Source organism: Kogia breviceps, chromosome 18 (assembly GCF_026419965.1).
Source record: "Kogia breviceps isolate mKogBre1 chromosome 18, mKogBre1 haplotype 1, whole genome shotgun sequence".
Classification (NCBI taxonomy): domain Eukaryota; kingdom Metazoa; phylum Chordata; class Mammalia; order Artiodactyla; family Physeteridae; genus Kogia; species Kogia breviceps.
Window position 1 is genome coordinate 741,283 of NC_081327.1, and position 22,238 is coordinate 763,520.

Below are 22,238 nucleotides of genomic sequence, written 5' to 3' on the forward strand. Positions count from 1 at the left end.
AGAGATCCTGTTTGTTTCAGGGTGGCCAAACACCCATCTTCTTTCTTCTCAGTCATGTCCCTGTACAGTCTTTTCCTTTGTTCCCAGCCAATCACAATAGAACTTACAAAACTTACTAATGCCTCGGGCTACACGTATTTCAAGAGGAATAGCACAATGTCTCCAACTATGCATGGACTATTTTATGTCTGAATTACTCTGTGGAATGATATAGCCATTTAGATAAGTAGATTTGGGAGCATCTCAATTTTATTCCCTGGTAGCAGGCTGACCTTCACGGAGTGTGAAACTACGTCTTTCTCCTGCAGTTCACAGCGAGTAAAGCCCCTCCCTCCGTCTAGGTTGGATGACCACTCTCAAGTACTCCCCAGAGTACCGCTTGGACCACTCTCTGGTGGTCAAGATGGAGAACACCTTTCCGGGGCGGGGGTGGTGTGGCTCTAGAACGCTAGGAACTACACTACCCAGAAGGTAGTGCGCCGAGTTGAGCCAATAAAAGGTCAGGATAAAGGAATTTCCGTGCGTGCGCATCTCATCGGGGCGGGACTTCCGGCGTCTTCCTCGTGGCGGCCATTTTTCCTGCTTTCGTATTTGTTGTCGCTCCGGAGCGCTGGGCCGGAACTTGGGTGACAGGGTTGAGAAGGTCCAAGAGGAGTCGCTGTCCCCGCTGCATAGAGGTCGGTCTGAAGTTCGGCGACGCCGCCGGGGGTGCTCCGCGCCAGGCCCGGGAGAGGCACCGCCGTGCCCGCGTCCACCCGCCTCTCCCGCCGCTACCGGCCCCGCTCTGCCCCCAGATTCTGATGGCGGCGGCGGCGCCGCTGAGGACCCCGCCTCAGGTAAACGCTCATTCTCCGGGCCCTCACCGCCCTCACCCCACCAGACACTAAAGCCCGGAGTGCGGGGCGCCTGCTCACGTGCCCGCAGCTCAGGCCGCGGTGTCCGGGATGGTCGGGCGTTCGTGGGTGGGTCTGTTTTTGACAGTGTGATGGCTGCGTGAGGGAGGGTGACAGGCGGAGGGACCGGCAGGTACAAAGGCTTGGAGGTCGGATTGAACCGGGAGTATTGGGAAACCTGGGGTCCGTCTGATGTCTGCAGGGAAGTGTGTGGTAGCGTGACCCCTGGACTGGCTGGCGGAGAGGTTGTACCTTCATTCTGAGGGACCTGGATGCCATGGAGGGTAGTGGACAGAAGAGGAATACAGTCTGTATTAGGGTTTCAAAAGTTTTCCAAAAACCGATTAAAGAGAGAACAAACTAGAATGGGGGTGAAAAGGACAGTGAGGCACAAGGCACTAGTAAGAAGCAGCATTGAGGACTGAGGCGCAGAAGCTAGTCACTTAGCCCGAGGTCACCGGGATCCAGGGCTGGACGGGGTACAGGGGAGGCCTGACCTCATCTGGAGCCCAGCCCTGGTTGCCTACCCCTCTCCGTAGTTTCTGAAGGATGAAAAGCACTTAGGAAACCTATGCATGGAAGGAGAGGATGTCCCAGTCACTCACTGGCCGTGACACCACCCAAATGGTGTCTGGGATTGTGGTGTCTTTAACGTCTTCCTTGCTTTTTTTCTCAGCTCGTGGGTGTGGGGACCCTGGGGATACCTCAAGCCCAGTCTTGAGTGCAGGCCAAGGGTTACACGGAGGTATTGTTATTGCTGTCAGCCAATATAAACACGTGTGAAAGGTTGTGACAGGACCAGATACTGACATGTGCAAATGTTTCGAGGTATGACTATGCTGGAGACAGGGTACAGTCAGTTTCCATTTTATTAGGAACAAAGAGCTGAGTGTCAAGAATCAGGTCTGTAATGTGGCTGTCAAGAATTTGGACATCTGTTATGGAGATAATGAGAAGTTTGGATAAGAGGAAGGGGTTGGTTCTTATGCAGGTCTTAGTGAGTTCCATTGCCTGCAAAGAAGAGAACAGACTGTATGAGTAATATAAGAGGCAGGGAGCCGCCAAGGAGGCATTTACTATAATCCAGATGAGTGTTGGACCAGGGTGGTGGCCACAGAGGTGGGAAAGAAGTTGGACTTTCCATCCATGTTTTGAGAAGAATCAAGTAGATTTTTGGATGTTGCGGGTGAGGGAGAGAAAGGGAAGAGTCAGGGATGACCCCAGTGTTTCCGGTTTTAGGAGCTAATTGGATGAAAGCTTCATCAACTGGGATGGGGAAGTTATGGTAGGTTAATTTTACTTGGGAATAGCAGATGTTTTGTTTTGGCCCTGTCAAGAGTATGAGATGTTTCAGAGAAAGCAAGTGGAGGCAGCAGTTGGGTGTCTGGAAATCTGGGGAAGAAGGTGGCTGTTGTGTGGAACAGGGAGCAGCTGTGGATCCCATTTAGGTGGGGGAATGCAGGTCATCCTGGCAATGCTGTTTGCTGGTCTGAAAGAGGAGGGTGCATGATGAGTGGTTTCCCTGCTCCACACCTGATCAGGGTTGCTGAGCACACAAAGGCAGGTGAAGGATAGAAGTGAACATGGTAACCATGTGGAAGAGAATGGGTAACTGAATTGAAGAGAATGGTTTGACAGGCCACTAAAGCTTTTGTGAGATTAATGGACATGAGATGGCTGTGGAGGCATTGGAGTAATTGAAACACGATGATGAGGCTAGGGATCCTGCTAATTCACTAATGTACAGGTTCACCAGAATTTTGTGGTGAGGTTTGGTGGGGTGTGGTGTGTTTGATCTTGATGGTGGGTAGGTCTGGGGCAAATATGGTCATTTGTGAGAGTCACTGTGCCTGGAACGGACACCGTCAGGGCCAGGATTCCAAGGAAGGTTGAGGGAGAGAGGACAGTTGTGGCTGCTGAGGGGACAGGGAGTGCAGCACAAAAGTGGAAGTGGGTCATGGACATCTGTAATCACATGTGCTTCTGGGTGGTTAACATTGAAGCAAGGATAAATAAAGGTATGAAGGAGGCCTTCAAAGCAGTTTTCTGCACGTGCATAATTGTGGGAGTGCAACTGTGGGGACTGAAGATATGAGAGAGGTACAGTCTACAGAATGATGGGCACACTAATAGGAAGTGCTAGCTTATGGCACCAGGGCCCTGTTATTGGGGACTGAAGGTTGAAGCTTGAACCCAGGTTTGGTTGTGTCTGTGAGTCACAACCTAGAGACCCCAGGGGAATTGATTGACAGGATGGATGGGACCCTACAGGCCAGGACCAGAGCTTGGATGACATCTCTGTGCTGTCCTGTCCAGTGTTGTTGAGGGCTGAACACAGTGAATGAAGAGACCCTGGGGGATAGGTGGCATCAGTGGCACTTAGGCCTGAAATTCCTGTTCGGTGGAGAGCTCTGGAAGAGGATGAGGGTGGGATAGGTGTGTGATGAGATGGATTGTGGGATCTTAGAGAGAGAATGTTCATAGCTCATTCTGTCTCTCTCATAGAAGTGCAGTGTGACCTTTGAGGACATTGCTGTGTACTTCTCCTGGGAGGAATGGAGGCTCCTTGATGAGACTCAGAGACGCCTGTACCTCGATGTGATGCTGGAGAACTTTGCACTTATATCCTCACTGGGTAAGACTCACAGCCTTCCCAGTGTCTTGGACTAGGCTGTATCCCACCTCACCCCCCTTTTCCCAGGGGAGTGCTCTGTTCTTCTACATGTGAACTGTGGGCACTACTTGCTTCTCAAGCTTTCTGTGTAGTTGCTGTGGTAGCTAGGACTGGGTTGTTTGCACTGCCCTCTTCTTTCTCCTGCAATATCAACCCCAATACCTGCTGTACTGAACACTTTCAGGAAGAGGATTCCAAGCCAGTAGTATTGCATTGAGCTTAATGGATTCTACCTTACTTCCTCCTCTCTGTCTGGGTCAGTGTGTCTAGATCCTTTTCACCTCTGTGTCTGAGATTTGATCCCTTCTTTTATATTTGTTTTTATTTTAATTTAATTTAATTTTATATATTTTTTTCTTCTCTTGGCCGAGCTGCATGGCTTGAGGGATCTTAGTTCCCCGACCAGAGATTGAACCAGGGCCACAGCAGTGAAAGCACCAAGTCCTGACCACTGAACCGCCAGGGAACTCCCTTGATCCCCTCATTTACCTAACATTTCTTTGTGCCTGCCTGTGCCAGGCATGCAGACATTGTCATGATCATTACTTACGTGAACCATGAGCTACTTCTCAGTGTCCTACTGCAAGGTTTGTAGTGTTTATTTATTTTTTAAATATATGTTTATCCAAAGTTTTTTTAAAAAATTATTTATTTTATTTATTTATTTTGGCTGCACTGGGTCTTCAATGCGGCATGTGGGATCTTTAGTTGCAGCATGTGGATTCTTAGTTGTGGCGTGCAGACTTCTTAGTTGCAGAATGCGTGCTCTTAGTTGTCACCTGCATGCGGAATCTAGTTCCCCAAGGGACTGAACCTGGGCCCCTTGCATTGGGAGTGCGGAGTCTGACCCACTGGACCACCAGGTAAGTCCCTGTAGTGTTGTTTTTTTGTTTTGTTTTGTTTAGTAAATTTATTTATTTATTTATTTTTAGTTGCATTGGGTTGTTGTTGCTGTGTGCGTTCTTTCTCTAGTTGCGGCGAGTGGGGGCTACGCTTCGTTGTGGTGTGCGGGCTTCTCATTGAGGTGGCTTCTCTTATTGCAGAGCACAAGCTCTAGGCACTCAGGCTTCAGTAGTTGTGGCACGCGGGCTCAGTAGTTGTGGCTTGTGGACTCTAGAGCACAGGCTCAGTAGTTGTGGCTCACGGGCCTAGTTGCTCCACGGCATGTGGGATCTTCCCAGACCAGGGCTTGAACCTGTGTCCCCTGCATTGGCAGGCGGATTTAAGAATGTGCCACCAGGGAAGCTCGAAAATTGTATATATTGATGCATACAAGTGATGACTTGGTATATCTGTACATTGTGAAATAATTGGCACATTGGAAGTTAATAAAATATCTGTCACCTCATAAAGTTACATTATTGTTGTTATTATTTTTGTTACTATTTTGGTAAGAATGCTTAAAATCTACTTTAAGTAAAGTTCAAGTATACAACATGATTGTTAACTATAGTCACCATGCCATACGTTACATCTGCAGAACTTATTAATCTTAACTGAACATTTGTACCTTTTGACTAACATCTCCCCATTTCCCATATTCCCCAGCTCCTGGTATTTTACTCTCTGTTTCTATGATTTTGTCCTTATTTATTTTTAAAAAATTCCAACCACAGTGGACAAAGAAGGGTTCCCTTATATCTATGCCCTCACCAATACTTGTTATCTCTGCTCTTTTTTTTTCCCTCTGCTCTTTTGATAGTAACTGACTTATCAGATCTGAGGTGATAGCTCATTGTGGTTTTGATTTGCATTTTCCTGATGATCAGTGAGATGATTAGTGAAGAGGAACATTTTTTCATATACCTGTTAGCCATTTGTAGATCTTTGATAAAATGTCTATTCAGCTATTTTATTTTTGTTAAAATGTCCACTTTTTAATCAGGTTGTTCTTTTCCTTTTGAGTTGTAGAGTACCTTATATATCAATGTTTTACATATTAAAATATAAATTTCATCAATGAAATCTATCTGGTCATGGCCTGTTTCTGTTGTTGGAAGATTTTTGCTTACTGGTTCAATTTCCTTACTTGTTATTGGTCTATTCAAATTTTCTATTTCTTTATGATTCAGGTTTGGTAGGTTGTATGTTTCTAGAAATATATCTGTTTCTTTTATTTCTCTGTTAATTTGTTTGAGTCTTCCCTCTCAGAAGTCTAGAGAAAGATTTGTCAGTTTTATTTATCTTTAAACAAAACTAGTTCTTAGTATTGTTAATCTCTTATTGTTTTATAGTTTCTATTTCGTTTATTTCTGCTCTGATCTTTCTTTTTTCTTTTTTTTCTTTTTCTTTTTTGGCTGTGCCATGTGGCATGCAGGGATCTTAGTTCCCCAACTAGGCAACGAACCTGCACCCCCTGCAGTGGAAGCACGTAATACTAATCACTGGACTGCCAGGGAATTCCCCTCTGCTCTGATCTTTACTTTTTCCTTTGTTCTGCTAACTTTGGTCTTAATTTGTTCTTTTTGTAGTTCCTGGAGATGTAAAGTTTGATTGTTTATTTAATGCTGGCATTTTTTGCTCTTAATGCTGGCATTTATTGCTCTAAACTTGATTTTTTTCTTAATGCTGGCATTTATTGCTCTAAACTTTTCTCTTAAAACTGCTTTTGCACATTCTATATGTTTTGTTTCTATTTTTGTTTTTCTGAAGGTACATTTGATTTTCCTGTTGATTTTTTCCTTTGACCGATTGATTGGCCAGGAGCATATTGTTTAATGTTCACATATCTGAATTTTTAAGCTTTCCTCCTGTTGCTGGTTTCTAGTGTTATCCATTGTGTTAGGAAAAGTTACTTGATATGTTTGGAGTCTTCTGAAATTTGTTAAGACTTGTTTGACATAACACATAATCTATCCTAGAGAATATTCTATATGCACTTGAGAAGAGTATGTATTCTGCTGTAATAGGATGGAATGTTCTCTATACATCTGTTACATTCATTTGGACTAAAGTGTTGTTCAATTCAAAGATACCCTTACTTTCTATCTGGATATCCACCTGTGTTGAAAGGGGGATATTTAAGTGCCCTATTAACACATTATTGACCAGAGGATTTTTTCAGAAACTAATGCCTGTGGCCAGCAATTTGTTAGTTTGAGTAAATATCAACAACTTTTTTTGCACTTAATGTATTTATTTGAAATTTTGTACATATCTTACTAAAGCATTCTAATACTTTGTTAGAGTGTGATAGGCAGTATAGCAGGAACCTGTGTGCTGGGGAACAGAACATCTATTACAAATACACTGTGTTTCACTGTGCTTTTCCCTGGAAGAGAAGACTCTATACTTTCTGGAGGCTTTTTTTTTTTTTTTTTTTTTTTGCCCTGTGGGCATTATTTCCTCTACAATATGTTCTTTTCTTTTACCTGGTAGTCAACAAGGTGAATCTTTGTGGGGAGGCGCTTTTATTTGTTTATTTTAAAAATATTTATTTATTATTTTATTTATTTTGTCTGCGCCGGGTCTTAGTTGCTGCATGCGGGATGTTTTAGTTGTGGCACACAGGATTCTTATTGCAGTACGGTGGACTTCTTAGTTGCAACATGCAGACTCTTAGTTGCGGCATGAATGTGGGATCTAGTTCCCCAACCAGGGATCGAACCCGGGCCCCCTGCATTGGGAGTGTGGAGTCTAACCCACTGGACCACCAAGGAAGTCTCTTGGGGGGCTCTTTTAGAAACGCCACGAGAAGGATCAGGTGTGGGACTACCACTGCATTCACCGGAATTGTCAGTTACTGTTCTCTAGCTACTGCTGACAAAAATTGCCTATGGGACTTCCCTGGTGACGCGGTGGTTAAGAATCTGCCTGCAAATGCAGGGGACATGGGTTCAATCCCTGGTCTAGGAAGATCCCACATGCAGTGGAGCAACTAAGCCCATGCACCACAACTAGTGAGCCTGCGCTCTAGAGCCTGTGAGCCACAACTACTGAGCTCGCGTGCCACACTACTGAAGCCCTCACGCCTAGAGCCCATGCTCCACAACAAGAGAAGCCACCTCAGTGAGAAGGCCGCGCACTACAATGAAGAGTAGCCCCTGCTTGCCACAACTAGAGAAAGCCTGCGCGTAGCAATGAAGACCCAAGGCAGCCAAAAATAAATAAATAGATGAATAAATTTATTTAAAAAATTGCTTGTAAGTCATTTTATTCTGTGCATTAAGGCTGCAATAAATTTTAAAAACATTGAATAAACCGCAGTTACTCAACTAGAAACCCACTTTCTTATACCATTTTCGAGTTTTCCAGAGGATATTGAAGTTTGCCAGATACTGATCAGATCGATCAACTCCTTTCATATATTTATTATACTCTAACATACTAGTGGGCTTAGTTATCTGATGGCCAGTCTTTCTGTCTTCCTTTCCTGTAGATGCTATGGAGGTGTCATGAATAGTTGTTACCATGCAAACTAACGTCTTGTCTTTCCGTATGAGAAGAATCACTTCTCCCTTCTTTAAGACTGTCATTTCTACCCTCTGTAGATTTTTAGATTTATCCTTTAATTGCTTTGGTAGACCATGATTCTCTCTTATAGTCCTACAAACTCTGGTTTTATTTTTCAACAACATTACAGATACGGACAGACTGTTCTAATAATTGTCTTGGTAAATATGGTGCCATGAACCAAGGTTGTAGGACCAACAATATTGTTTCTTGCAGTTTCTTTCCTTCACCCATGTAAATCTCATGGTTGCATATATATCCAGTTTCACTTCCGTTAAGCATCCTGACCAAAATTCCATATTTTGTAAATTTTTCAGGATTATAGGTTTTGAATCTGAGTCGTCCTCTCCACTTTATCATTGCCTCATCAAGTGATAGCTCTTGTTTGGGTGTATAGATCGATTGAGATTTTGGTAGAAAATAAGCCAAAAAAGGTTTAATTTTTGAAATTCTGTCTGCAGGAAGTGGATGAGATTTTGGTAGAAAATAAGCCAAAAAAGGTTTAATTTTTGAAATTCTGTCTGCAGGAAGTGGAGTTTCCGAGTTATGGTTAAAGTGAAGAAATGTCATTATTTGTTTGAACCTTCTTCTCCTCATCCTAATCTTTGGTAAGATAGGTGTTTCAAGTAAGGGATCAGTCGACCAGTATTCTTTCCACTGTGACTTTCTTATTTGTCTCATCAAAATTATTAATCCAAGAGGCTTCTTCATGTCACTGTTGGTTACATTAGTCCATTTTAAAGCCTTATCATACTTTTTATATGATTTTTATTCTGTTGGTGATATAAGTTTGTTTGAGAAGTGACCAACTCGAAAAAGTCATTACCAAACATTAATTCTGTTATTTCACTAACACTTTGCGGGTTATTACATTCAGTAGTTACACTTGACACACCTGTAAAGTCTTCTAGTTTTTGTGAAATGTTGTTTTCAATCCACTCTTACGTAGAAGCAAAGGAGCATTCTTGAGTTTCATTTTCACTTTCCACAGTAGAGTCAATTACTAAGGATTTTTTGTCTTTGTTGGTCTAGTATTCACATCGTCTGAATCAGAATTATATTCTGAAGAACTGTCATTTTCTGAGACACTAGTATATATGTCGCTCAGACAAAGTATTTGCATAAAATTCACCAAAAAATTCTTCTTCACTCAATTTTGAGATTCATCATTTTTGAAAATTTTATGGTAATAACCTTCCATTTATAACGTACACAAGGTTGGAACAAAAGCCTAATGGAGCAAAATGTGAAAGATAATGATGATAATAAGTTGTATAATGAACCCTTGATCAATTTTAAGTTCTAACAGCTTCGCACGGTGATGTTAATTGTGTCACTCTCTAAAAACGTATTGATATGTCACTGGTCAATAATGTTTGAGTAACAAAAGATATATTAATGCATCTCTAGTAAAAAATGTGTTAATATTCTTTTGCTGGGACTTCCCTGGCAGTCCAGTGGTTAAGACTCTGCTTCTACTACAGGGGGCACAGGTTTGATCCCTGGTTGGGGAACTAGCATCCTGCATGCCGTATGGCATGGCCAAAAAAAAAAAAAAAAAAAAATTTCTGCCTTCAGATCTGGTCATATTTGCTTAATTTTTAATATATGGTACGTATGTATATAGTTATAATTGTTACATACTCCTGGTGAATCAACTTCTGTATCATTATGTAATGAACTTTGTCTCTTATGATAGTTTTTTTTTAAGAGTGATCTTTTTTTTCTTTTTTAAAAATTAATTTATTGGGCTTCCCTGGTGGCGCAGTGGTTGAGAATCCGCCTGCCGATGCAGGGGACACGGGTTCGTGCCCCGGTCTGGGAAGATCCCACATGCCACGGAGCGGCTGGGCCCGTGAGCCATGGCCGCTGAGCCTGTGCGTCCGGAGCCTGTGCTCCGCAATGGGAGAGGCCACAGCAGTGAGAGGCCCTCGTACTGCAAAAAAAAATAAAAAATAAAAATAAATGTATTTTTGGCTGCATTGGGTCTTTGTTGCTGCACATAGGCTTTCGCTAGTTGTGGTGAGCAGGGTCTACTCTTCATTGCGTTGTGTGAGCTTCTCATGGCAGTGACTTCTCTTGTTGTAGAGCACGGGCTCTAGGCACGTGGGCTTCAGTAATTGTGGCATGCAGGCTCAGTAGTTGTGGCTCACCATAGAGTGCAGGCTCAGTAGTTGTAGCACACAGGCTTACTTGCTCCACAGCATGTGGAATTTTCCCAGACCAGGGCTCAAACCCATGTCCCCTGAATTGGCAGGCAGATTCTTAACCACTGTACCACCAGGGAAGTCCTTCTTGTGATAGTTTTTGATATAAAGGCTATTTGTCTCACTTAAGTATAGCTTACTCTGTTCTCTTCTGAGTTCCATTTGCGTGGAATATCTCTTTCAATTCTTTCACCTTCAGCCTGTGTGTGTCCTTAAGGCTGAAGTTACTCTATTGTAGGCAGCATATAGTTGAGGTTTTTTTTGTTTGTTTTTGTTTTTCTGTTCAGCCACTATATGTCATTTGATTGGAGAATATTTTTAGGACCTACTGTTGCCATCTTATTATTGTATGGCTGTTTTGTAGTTTCTTTCTTCTTCTCTTGCTGTCTTCCTTTGTGACTTGATGATTTTCTGTGGTAATATACTTTTTTTTAAAGTACCAACTCTTTTTTTTTAAATTTATTTATTTTTGGTTGCATTGGGTCTTTGTTGCTGGGTGTGGGCTTTTCTCTAGTTGTGGCGAACGGGGGCTACTCTTCGTTGGTAGTGTGCGGGCTTCTCACTGCGGTGGCTTCTCTTGTTGCGGAGCTCGGGCTCTAGGTACGCGGGCTTCAGTAGTTGTGGCTCGTGGGCTCTACAGCGCAGGGTCAGCAGTTGTGGCACACGGGCTTAGTTGCTCTGTGGCATGTGGGATATTCCTGGACCAGGGCTCAAACCCGTGTTCCCTGCATTGGCAGGTGGATTCTTAACCACTGCACCACGAGGGAAGTCCCTGTGGTAATATACTTTTATTCTTACTCCTTGTCTTTTGTGTCTACTATAGGTTTTTGCTTTGTGGTTACCATAAAGCTTATATAAAACATCTTATAGCGTTCTATTTTATGCTGATAACAATGTAACTTCAATCTCTTACAAAAAAATCTACTTTTATACTTCACCCACAGATGCATTTTATGTTTTTGATGTCACAATTTACACGTTTTTATACTGTGTATTGGGTAACCATCAACAGTTATTGTGGGTATAGTTGTTTTTAATACTCTTGTTTTTTATCCTTTGTAGTTGAGTTGAGTGACTAACACAGTTTTACAGTATTAGAGTATTCTGAATTTGACTGTATACTTATCTTGACCCGTGTGGTTTATATTTTCATAGGATTTCATGTTAGTAGTTAGCATACTTTTTTTTTTTTTTTTTTTTGACTGTGCTGGGTCTTAGTTGCAACATGCAGGATCTTTTATCTTTGTTGCACTATGTGGGATCTAGTTTCCTGCCCAAGGATCGAACCCAGGCCCCCTTCATTGGGAGCATGGAGTCTTAGCCACTGGACCACCAGGGAAGTCCCTAGTTAGCATACTTTTATTTCATCTGGAAGAATTCTTTTTTTTTTTTTTTTTTTTGTGGTACATGGGCCTCTCACTGCTGTGGCCTCTCCCATTGCAGCACACAGGCTCCGGACGCACAGGCTCAGTGGCCATGGCTCATGGGCCCAGCCGCTCCGCGGCATGTGGGATCTTCCCGGACCGGGGCACAAACCCACGTCCCCTGCATCGGCAGGCGGACTCTCAACCACTGCGCCACCAGGGAAGCCCTGGAAGAATTCTTTAGTCTTTCGCATTTCTGGTCAGGTACGTCAAGTGGTGATGAAATTCCTCAGTTTCTGTTTGTCTGAGAAAGTCTTTCTTCCTTGTTACTGAAGAATAGTATTGCTGGTTAAGTATTCTTGGTTTGCAATATTTTTCCCCCACCCCAGCATTTAGAACCTATCATCTCACTCTCATGGTATGCAATGTTTCAGCTAAGAAAACTTTATGGGGGTTCCCTTGTATGAGGTTTTTCTTTTTTATTGCAGCTTTTAAAATTCTCTTTATCATTACTTTTTGAGTTTTATATTAATGTGTCTTGGTGAAGTCCTCTGTGAATTGAATCTGTTGGGGACTTCTGAGCATCATGTACCTGAATGTCCACTTTTCCCAGATTTGGAAAATTTTCATCCATTATTTCTTTAAATAAATTTTCTGCCCCTTCCTCTCTCTCTACTCCTTCTAGGGCTCACATTATGCAAATATTGTTTTGTTTCACAATGTCGCATAATTCATGTAGTTTTTTTTGTTTACTCTTTTTAGTTGTTTTGTCTTTTTTCTCCTTTGGATAATTTCAAAGACCTACCTTCAGTTTCATATTCATTGTTTTGATTTATCAAGTTAGCTATTGATGCGCTACTGTGTTTTTCGTTTTGTTCATCATACTCTTCACCATAATTTCTGTTTGGTTCTTTTTCATGTTTTCTGTCTCTCTGTTTGAAACCTTATTTTGTTTGCATATTGTTTTCCTTATTTTGTTGGTTGTCTGTGTTTTCTACTAGCTCACTGAGCTTCATTAAAACAATTATTGTGAGGGACTTCCCTGGTGGTCCAGTGGTTAATACTCTGTGCTTCCACTGCTGGGGGCATGGGTTCGATCCCTGGTCAGGGAACTAAGATCCTGCGTGTTTCGTGATGTGGCCAAGAAAAAAGAAACAAAAAACAAAAAACAATTATTGGGCTTCCCTGGTGGCACAGTGGTTGAGAGTCCGCCCGTCAATGCAGGGTATGTGGGTTCGTGCCCCGGTCCGGGAAGATCCCACATGCCACGGAGTGGCTGGGCCCGTGAGCCATGGCTGCTGGGCCTGCGTGTCCGGAGCCTGTGCTCCGCAGCGGGAGAGGCCACAACAGTGAGAGGCCCACGTACTGAAAAACAAACAAACAAACAAAACAAATAGTTATTGTGAATTTCTTGTCTGACAGCTTATAGATCTCCCTTTCTTTGGGGCAGTTAATAACTTATTATGTTCCTTTGGGGGGTGTCATGTTTCCTTGATTATTTTGTGTGTGTTTCATGTAGCCTTGCTTTGATGTTAGTACATTTCACTGAGCAGTCATTTCTTTTAGACTTTACGTAAGGTTTAGGTGGGGAAGATCTTCACCTTTTTCTGGGTGTTATTATGCCAGCTTGATGGGTAGTTGCTGTTCCAACTACAACAAGGCCCAGGGGCTTAGAGTCTGTCCAGCTCTGTCAACTGAGATCAGTGTCAGCAAAGATTGCAGGGGTCATCAATAGCTAAAGTTGTGGGTATCCACAGTAGTAGAGAAGACTGCTTGGGATCGCCTGATCTCTTTCTCCCAAGGGAAATGTTTTGACTGAGGGGTTCCCTCTTGTTGGTAAGTCTGGCTCTTGGTTGGGGGTGGTGCTTCATGGGGGTGATGGCATCGGTGTCTGATGTGCGGGCACTGTGGAGCAGATATAGATCTGGATTCTAGGGTGTGAATAAATGCAGAGCAGTAGCAGTTGTAGGGTCCCAGACACAGAACAGCCTGCAGCAGTGTTGACTTTGCTTTGTGAGATGCAGTCTCACACTGAGCAGTGGTGGAGGCTTGACTGGAGTATGGGTGCACACAGAAGTGTCTGCGGTCTGAGGAACTAGCTCACCCATAGTGGCCATGAATCTGGTGCCTGAGACGGGCATTCAGGTGACAGCTGTGGAGTCAGGTTATGGAATGCGGGCATCCATGGCACATCTGGGGCTCTGGGGTTTAGGGCGTGTGCAGGATTTATGGGGGTGTCAGCCATGGTTTTGAAATAGAGCAGTAGCTATTTTGGGGGGAACAGGGGTGATTTGGCATATTGTTCTCTGGCAGGTCCCCCGTGGTCATGGCTATTAGTTACTTTATTGAAAGAGCTGCCAGTACCTTCTGCAGAGCAGGCAGCTGGTGTCCACACCTATAAACACTTGCCCTCCTCTGCCATGCAGACAGTGGGATCTGCAGCTGTATTGGGGCCTGTTGAGGTCCTCTGAAGCAAAGGCTACTAGGGTCCTTTGCAGAGCAGAGCGTTGGGGAATGTGATGGCAGCCACCATTTGGCTAATACACATAGTTCCCACCATTCATCTTGTTTCCATCTCCACGTGTCTGTTAAGCTGATGTTCCCAGCGATCCTTTTTTTTAAAAAAATTTATTTATGTATTTATTTTTGACTGAGTTGAGTCTTTGTTGCTGCATGTGGGCTTTGTTTAGTTGTGTCAAGCAGTGCTACTCTTCGTTGCAGTGTGTGGGCTTCTCATTGTGGTGACTTCTCTTGTGGAGCACGGGCTCTAGGTGCGTGGGCTTCAGTAGTTGTGGCACTTGGACTCAGTAGTTGTGGCTCACAGGCTCTAGAGCACAGGCTTAATAGTTATGGCTCACAGGCTTAGTTGCTCCACGGCATGTGGGATCTTCCTGGACCAGGGCTTGAACCCATGTCCCCTGCATTGGCAAGCAGATTCTTAACCACTGCACCACGAGGGAAGCCCCCCAGTGATCTTTTTTTGTGTGGTTATTCTACTTTTCAATTTCCATTGTGTTGCTGCAGTGTCTTAATTGGATTTCTGAGTCCTCCAAGGGCCAATTTCGTTTGCGATTAGCTGTCTGTTTTTGGTTGGTGGTGAAGGCTGGTGTCCTCTGCTGTTATGCTGACATCACTTCTAGATCGGTTTTCTGGGTCTGTTATGTGCCGAGTTGGTCTGTGACAGTAGAAGTCATTCATCTGTCCTGTTTTTATCTTAGGATTTGTATCCTGCATGTACCATGTAGTTGCTTAACTAGGGCTTACAGATGTGCCAGGGTGGATATGACTCCAGTCATTGCATGGTGGGCTCAGAGGAGGCCTGGTCCTGGTGATTGGCAGCTGAGGAGAGTATGACATCAGGCTGTGTTCAGATCATACCAGAAATCTATCTTTTTTCAACCAGGGTTTAGGTGCCATTTCCAGTGGTTATAACTTACTTCTATCTTTCCTTTTCCACTGTTAACACTTGGCTGACTTGTTAGTTCTACTACTTGTGATTCCTACTGTGACTTGCAGCCCAGGGATAATTTCCACCTCTCTGGACTCCACATCTCCCCCATTTCTCTCACCACTCTTTCAGTAGTACTCACCAACATTGGTTGTGTTGTGATACGTTCACATTTCCCTAAATTGACTTTGAATAGCAGCTAATATGTTGCTGTGGGATATTAATGGGCTTAGATGCACGTTTCTACCCAGTCTCACATCAGCAGCAGAAAAATTCTGCAAGAAGCCGTTGGGAGAGAAATGAGTTGTAGACCCTGCCTCTCTTCCTTTTGTCACACCCTGTCTTTTGTTTCCTTCCCCTGGTGAGGTCTCCACTATTCTGTGATCTTGAGGCTCAGTAATGCAAAACAATCGGCTGTTCTTTGAACTGAATTCCAACTTCTGTATCATGAAAAGCATCTCATAGACTAATATCTAGATGAGACAGATGCACATCTGTGATGAACTTGACCCTTCCCTATAGTCGACATGTACTTGACCAGCATTTCTTTCTGTTCAGGTTGCTGCTGTGGCACAGAGGATGCAGAGACACCTTTTGAACAGATCGCTTCTCTAGGAGTGTCACAGGCTAGGACTCCCAAGGCAGCTTTGTCTTCCCAGAACACACACCCCTGTGAGATGTGTGGTCCAGTCTTGAGAAACGTTTTCCACTTGGCTGAGTGCCAGGAAACACAACACAGCCAGAAACTTTTGAGGTGTGGAGCATGTGCAAAACGATTTTGTTTTAGTGCAAACTTTCAGCAGCACCAAGAGCAGCACATGGAAAAGAAAACCCTCAGAAGCAGTGTGGATGAGGCCTCGTTTGTGAAGAGCTGCAGATTCCATGTGTCACAGAAGCCATTGTGCTGTGGCGAGTTTGAAAAGGACTTCCCAACCATCGTGGGACATCTACAGCAACAGGCCACTCATACTGTGGAGAAGCCAAACACAGTCACCCAGTGTGGGTCAACTTCACAAGGCAGGAAAAGCCGTCACACCTGGGGAGAATGCAAGAAAGCCCTCAGCCCCAAACACACACTTGTTCAGGACCATGGTGTCCACACTGGAAGACAGTGTTTTGTGTGCGGTGAATGTGGGAAAGCATTCAAGTACAAATCCTCATTTGTTCTGCACCAGAGAATCCACACTGGAAAAAAGCTTCATGTATGTGGTGAATGTGGAAAATCTTTTAGGCAAAGCTCAACCCTCTGTCAACATCGAAGAATTCATACTGGGGCAAGGCAGTACAAGTGCAGCAAATGTGGGAAATCTTTAAGCCACAAATCTGTCCTCATTTATCCCCATCCATGGCACAGTGGAGAAAACAGTTATGTGTGCAGTGAATGTTCGAAGTCTTTTAGCCATAGCTCAGTGTTCATTCCACATGGGAGATTTCAAATTGGAGAAAGGCCTTATAAGTGTAGTGACTGTGTGAAATCTTTTACTTCTATGTCTGCACTCAGTTATCATCAGAGATCTCACACAGGAGAACGACCTTATGTGTGCAGTGATTGTGGGAAATCTTTTATCTCTAGTTCTGACCTTCGTTACCATCAGAGAGTTCATTCTGGAGAAAGGCCTCATGAGTGCAGTGAATGTGGGAAATCTTTTATCACTCGTACTGCTCTCCGTTATCATCACAGAGTTCACACTGGAGAAAGACCTTACGAGTGTAGTGAATGTGGGAAGTCCTTTACCCGAAAAAATAACCTAATTATACACCTAAGAGTGCACTCAGGAGAAAGGCCTTATGAGTGTAGTGAATGTGGGAAATCTTTTACCTTTAGCTCTAGCCTTCGTTATCATCACAGAGTACACACTGGAGAAAGACCTTATGAGTGCAGTGAATGTGGGAAATCTTTTAACAATAGGTGGACACTCATTCGACACCGGAGAATTCACACAGGAGAAAAGCCTTATGCGTGCAATAAATGTGGGAAATCTTTTTCTTGTAGCTCCACCCTCCAGTATCATGAACGAGGTCACCTTGGGGAAAGGCCTTATGGGTGTGATGAATGTGGGAAGTCTTTTACCACTAGCTCTGCCCTCCGTTATCATCAGAGAATTCACACAGGAGAAAGGCCTTATGAGTGCAGTGAATGTGGGAAATCTTTTATCTCTAGGTCTGACCTCCAATACCATCAGAGAGTTCATTCTGGAGAAAGGCCTTATGAGTGTAGTGAATGTGGAAAATCCTTTATCCGAAGAAATAACCTTCTTTTACACCAGAGAGTTCACACAGGAGAAAGGCCTTACAACTGTAGTGAATGTGGGAAATCTTTTAACAATAGGTGGACACTCATTCAACACCAGAGAGTTCACACAGGAGAAAAGCCTTACGTGTGCAGTGAATGTGGGAAATCCTTTACCTCCAGCTCCACCCTTTGTTATCATCAGAGAGTTCATGCAGGAAAAAGGCCTTATGAATGCAGTGAATGTGGGAAATCTTTTACCTCTAGTTCTACCCTGCGTTATCATCAGAGAGTTCACACAGGAGAAAGGCCTTATGAATGCAGTGAATGTGGGAAATCTTTTACTTTTAGTGCCAGCCTCCGTTATCATCACAGAGTGCACACTGGAGAAAGGCCTTATGAGTGCAGTGAATGTGGGAAATCCTTTAAGGATAGATCACAATTCAATAAACACCGGAGAGCTCACACTGGAGAAAGACCTTATGAGTGTGGTGAATGTGGGAAATCTTTTAGCCAAAAATCTTCCCTCTCAACACACCGGAAAATTCATAATAGAGAACGGTCTTATGAGTGTAGTGCATGTGGGAAGTCTTTTACCTCTATCTCTGGCCTTGGTTATCATCAGAGAGTTCACAGGGGAGAAAAGCCTTATCAGTGCAATGAGTGTGGGAAATCTTTTACCAATAGCTCCATACTGATTCGACACCAGAGAGTTCACACAGGAGAGAGACCTTATGTGTGCAGTGAGTGTGGGAAATCTTTTACTAGTAGTGCCACCCTCTCTTATCATCAGAGAGTTCATGCAGGCAAAAGGCCTTATGAGTGCAGCAAATGTGGGAAATCTTTTACCTCTAGTTCCACCCTTCGTTATCATCAGAGAGTTCACGCAGGAGATAGGCCTTATGAGTGCAGTGAGTGTGGGAAATCCTTTATCTCTAGCTCTAAACTCCGCTACCATCAGAGAGTTCACACGGGAGAAAGGCCTTATGTGTGCAGTGAGTGTGGGAAATCCTTTAGGGATAGTTCCCAATTTAGTCAACATCGGAGAGGTCACACTGGAGAAAGGCCATATGAGTGTAGAGAATGTGGGAAATTTTTTATGCGAAAATCTACCCTTTCTCAACATCAGAGAGTTCACACTAGAGAAAGGTCTTAGATGTACTGGGGATGTGCAGTTTTCTTGTTCTGTGTAAGGATTCCAGAGGAAACTGAGGAGCCATATGTCTGAATTAACTCAGACATTTGAGCATGCACAGTGGGGAGATTTCCCCACAAGTTTCAGTTATGTGGGAAGCGTGTGACTATGTTGCACTCTCTAACCTGTCCAGGGCTCCTCCCAGATTTATGTCACTTCCATCTCTGGTGTCAAGGCCATTTCACCTCCACCACCTTGCAGGTTCACACAGTGTGCATCAGTCACCAACCCGGTGTGCTCAGGGAAGCTGACCTCTGTCCTCCAGTGTATTGGCCAAGTTAGGAGTCACCTGAACCTTTATGGCATCAGCTTTCACTCCTCCCTGACTTATATTGGACATGGACCTGGTCAGTGTTGGCCCAGAAGATAGCAAAAGTTCAGCTGGCAGCTGGCAGAGAATGACAAGACAGGGATGTGTTGGTCTCACGTGATAGTAGTAAGTTTTTCCAGCTTCCAAATCATGAACTGGGTAACTGCCTGCTGCAGATTGCTTTGGCTTGTACAATAGTCAAGGCCTTACAAGCTCCTTACGTCCTCTTTAATCCTGGAAGTTCTGTTAACTGTGCAGGTAGTTTATACACAGGTTTGTACTGTGTAAGCATAAAGGGGAGAACAATTTTTAGGGGTCTCAAAATTTCTGTGTCTGAGGAGGGACGGTATGATGGCAGACAGTAGCTTGCCAGTTATGACCAAATTTGCATTGCTGCCCACTGCCTCCTAGGAAAGACAGCAGGGATTTCTGGTTTTCATTTGAAGCCTGGAGGCTTTGTGTTTTAGGAGTCTCCGAGATGTCCCTGAGAAGCGGCAGCTGTGAGAATCTCAAGAGCTTTGGAAGCAGAATGAATTTTTTCCCTTCCTCAAAGGAGAGGTCACAGGGCATTTCAGCACTGTTCAGGGATTATCTTCCCCAGGTCTACAGAGAGCCATATTCCCTGATAGCCACAATTTATTGGCCTAGTGTCACAGGTTCAAAGACCATTTTGGGTCCAGGGGAAACCATAATTGGTACAGAAACTGGTTTACTAGGGAGAGGAGGAGGCTGCAGCCTACTAGTGTGTCAGTGTAAAAATGACTGGAGAATCAGTTTGTACACAAATCTCAGTACCTCCAGGTGTGTTTATCTTGTATAGCTGAAGTCATCAGAGAAAATAAAAATAATTGAAAGGTTTTGTGGATTCCTTTAGCCTCTGTAATATTCACCTCAAGGCCATTACTGCCCAGGCAGGAAGAAAGAGAAAAAAGGGGATCTAGTCCACAGATGTGGCTCTTGTGACCCAGACAGCATTCCTGTTTGACTTCAGGTGGGAATGTTCTTTATTGCTCACTATATTTGCTGCCACTGAGACAAGATGATGCCCAGAGAGCATGACAGAAAGATGGTGGAGTCAGTATAGGGCTGTCAAATCTATTTTCCGAAGAAGTGGGGCATACAGATTTTGTTTATCTTGAAGTGTTTTTTAAAAACTTTACTTAGGTGTAATTTACATGTAGTAAAGTACACGTATTTAAAGTGAAGTATTTGATAAGTTTTGACATACACATGATGCTTGTGAAAACATCACAGTCATGATAATGACTGTGATAATGATAATGACTTATTTGCTCGATGTCCTTTTATAATCTCTGTGTCCCTGCCCTTCACAGCCCTCCAAGCAACCATTGATTTATTTCTCCTTGTAATAGATACCCTTGCGATTTTTATAATTTACATGATGGAATCCTAAAATGTTTACTTTTGTTTTCTCCTCGTTTTGTGTTTTATGATTATTTTGAGGTTCATCAATGATGTTAAATGAGGAGCTCTTTTTTTATTTTTGGGGGTAATATTCTTACCATTAGATATAACAGTATTTATCCATTCACCTGTTTATGGCTATTTGGGTTAATTCCATGTTTTGACTGTTGATAATAAACTTGTGCAAGCATTTGTGTACAGTTCTTAATCTGGATATTTGTTTCTTTTATCTTTTGGCCAAAAAATTTGATTGCAGTGCTTGAATCACAAAGTTAGGTGAACGTTTAGCTTTTGAAGAAACTAAGAAGTTGCTACTTATGGTATTTTCTCGTTTTTAAAAAAATTTTTATTGGAGTCTAGTTGATTTACAGTGTTGTGTATTTTTTTGTATTCGTACCAGCAGTTGTATGAAGGTTCCATTTCCTCCACATCTTTGTGAATAATTAGTTGGTCAGTCGTTTTTTATTTTAACTCTTTTTATGAGTTTGCTATGCTCTCTCACTGTTTGAATTGAATTTCCCTAAGGATTCATGGTTAGCATCTTTTCAGATTTATATTTGCTGTCTTTGGTTAAATGTCTCGTTTTGTCTTCTGCTGTTTTTTTTTTGGGTTTTTTTTGTTTTTTTTTGGCTACACTGCATAGCTTTTAGGATCTTATTTCATCAAATGGATTGAATCTGGGCCCTTGCAGTGAAAGTCCTAACCACTGGATTGCCCAGGGAATTCCCTCTTCTGCTTATTCTTTGATTCATTGACGATTTTCCTTTTCTTTAACGAGTAGGACAGTGAAACAACAAAGATACCCATTTTACTGCTTTATGGAATAATTGCTTTCAGTACTCGAACAACATATCTTGATTTTTTTTCAATGTTTTTGTTACACACAGTGTAATAGACACATGTACTATACAGTTTCAGATTAATCTGCTAGGAGAATTTACTTAGTTCTAAGTAAACTTGATGAATGGCACCCCCCCACCAGCCTCTTTTTTTCAGCATTTACTATGAAGAGTTTATAATTATATGTATGTTTCTCACAGAGCTGAGAGCTAATCCATTGAAATGTAATCATCAGGATTAATTAGGCCTCTGTCTCTCAGTCTCTTTGGTGTCTCTCAGTCTCTTTGGTGTCTCTCAGTCTCTTTGGATAGGATAGAATCCTAGTTTTCATAATTACTGCCTGTCACATACAGCTGCACTAATCTTGTTTACATTTCCCAACACTTGGTAATGTTTCAGTTATGTGAATACTGAGCTCCCATCTTCCCTGTTTTCTCATTCTCCCTTTATTTAAAAATTTATATATATATATATTTTTAATCTCACAGGGTTTTTTTTTTTTTTTTTTTTTTTGGCTCTGCCACACTGCATGCTGGATCTTAGTTCCCCAACCAGGGATTGAACCTATGCCCCCTGGAGTGGAAGTGCGAATTCCTGACTACTGGGCCACCAGGGAAGTCCCTCTCATTCTCCACTTAAAACACCTGATCACCTCTGCAGAAATTACCATGGAGTTCAACTCTTTCCTGCTGTCAGTAGTTATTGAATAAAACGTTTTTTTTCCATTGTTGTTTTTATCATTTCAACTAACATCTGGTTGTGTTTATCTTTTTTTTTATTAAAAAAAGAAGATGTTGGGGGTAGGAGTTTATTAATTTATTTATTTTTGCTGTGTTGGGTCTTCATTTCAAGGGCTATCTAGTTGTGGCAAGCGGGAGCCACTCTTCATTGCGGTGCACGGGCCTCTCAATATCGCGGCCTCTCGTTGCAGAGCACAGGCTCCAAATGTGCAGGCTCAGTAGTGTGGCTCACGGGCCTTGCGGCATGTGGGATCCTCCCAGCCCAGGGCTCGAACCTGTGTCCCCTGCATTAGCAGGCAGATTCTCAACCACTGCACCACCAGGGAAGCCTTGGTTTTGTTTATCTTTGACACCATCAGTGTCAGAAGGGAACAAAGAAACATGCTATTTTAGTATAGTACAGTGGCTGCGTTGTTCAAAGGTGAAGCATGTATGTGAATGGTCTCCTGAATCTTGAACT

The 22,238-nt window shown here is 43.0% G+C and overlaps 1 protein-coding gene across 4 annotated transcripts; it reads left to right on the forward strand.

The window, feature by feature from the left end:
- The first annotated feature begins 548 nt into the window (after positions 1-548).
- Positions 549-20,409, forward strand: LOC131744766 (zinc finger protein 814-like). 4 transcript variants are annotated; one of them, XM_059044599.2, is made up of 3 exons: positions 549-836; positions 3,399-3,528; positions 15,597-20,409. In XM_059044599.2, the coding sequence occupies exons 1-3, from the start codon at positions 801-803 to the stop codon at positions 18,422-18,424; spliced, it is 2,994 nt and encodes a 997-aa protein (XP_058900582.1). In that variant the 5' UTR covers positions 549-800; the 3' UTR covers positions 18,425-20,409. The 4 variants fall into 4 exon arrangements, with proteins under 4 accessions (XP_058900582.1, XP_066875939.1, XP_066875942.1 ...); XM_067019838.1 differs by lacking the exon at positions 549-836 and adding an exon at positions 11,670-11,854 and having other exon boundaries at positions 3,446-3,528; positions 15,597-20,398; XM_067019840.1 differs by lacking the exons at positions 549-836; positions 3,399-3,528 and adding exons at positions 4,075-4,154; positions 11,670-11,854 and having other exon boundaries at positions 15,597-20,398.
- The last annotated feature ends 1,829 nt before the right edge of the window (positions 20,410-22,238 follow it).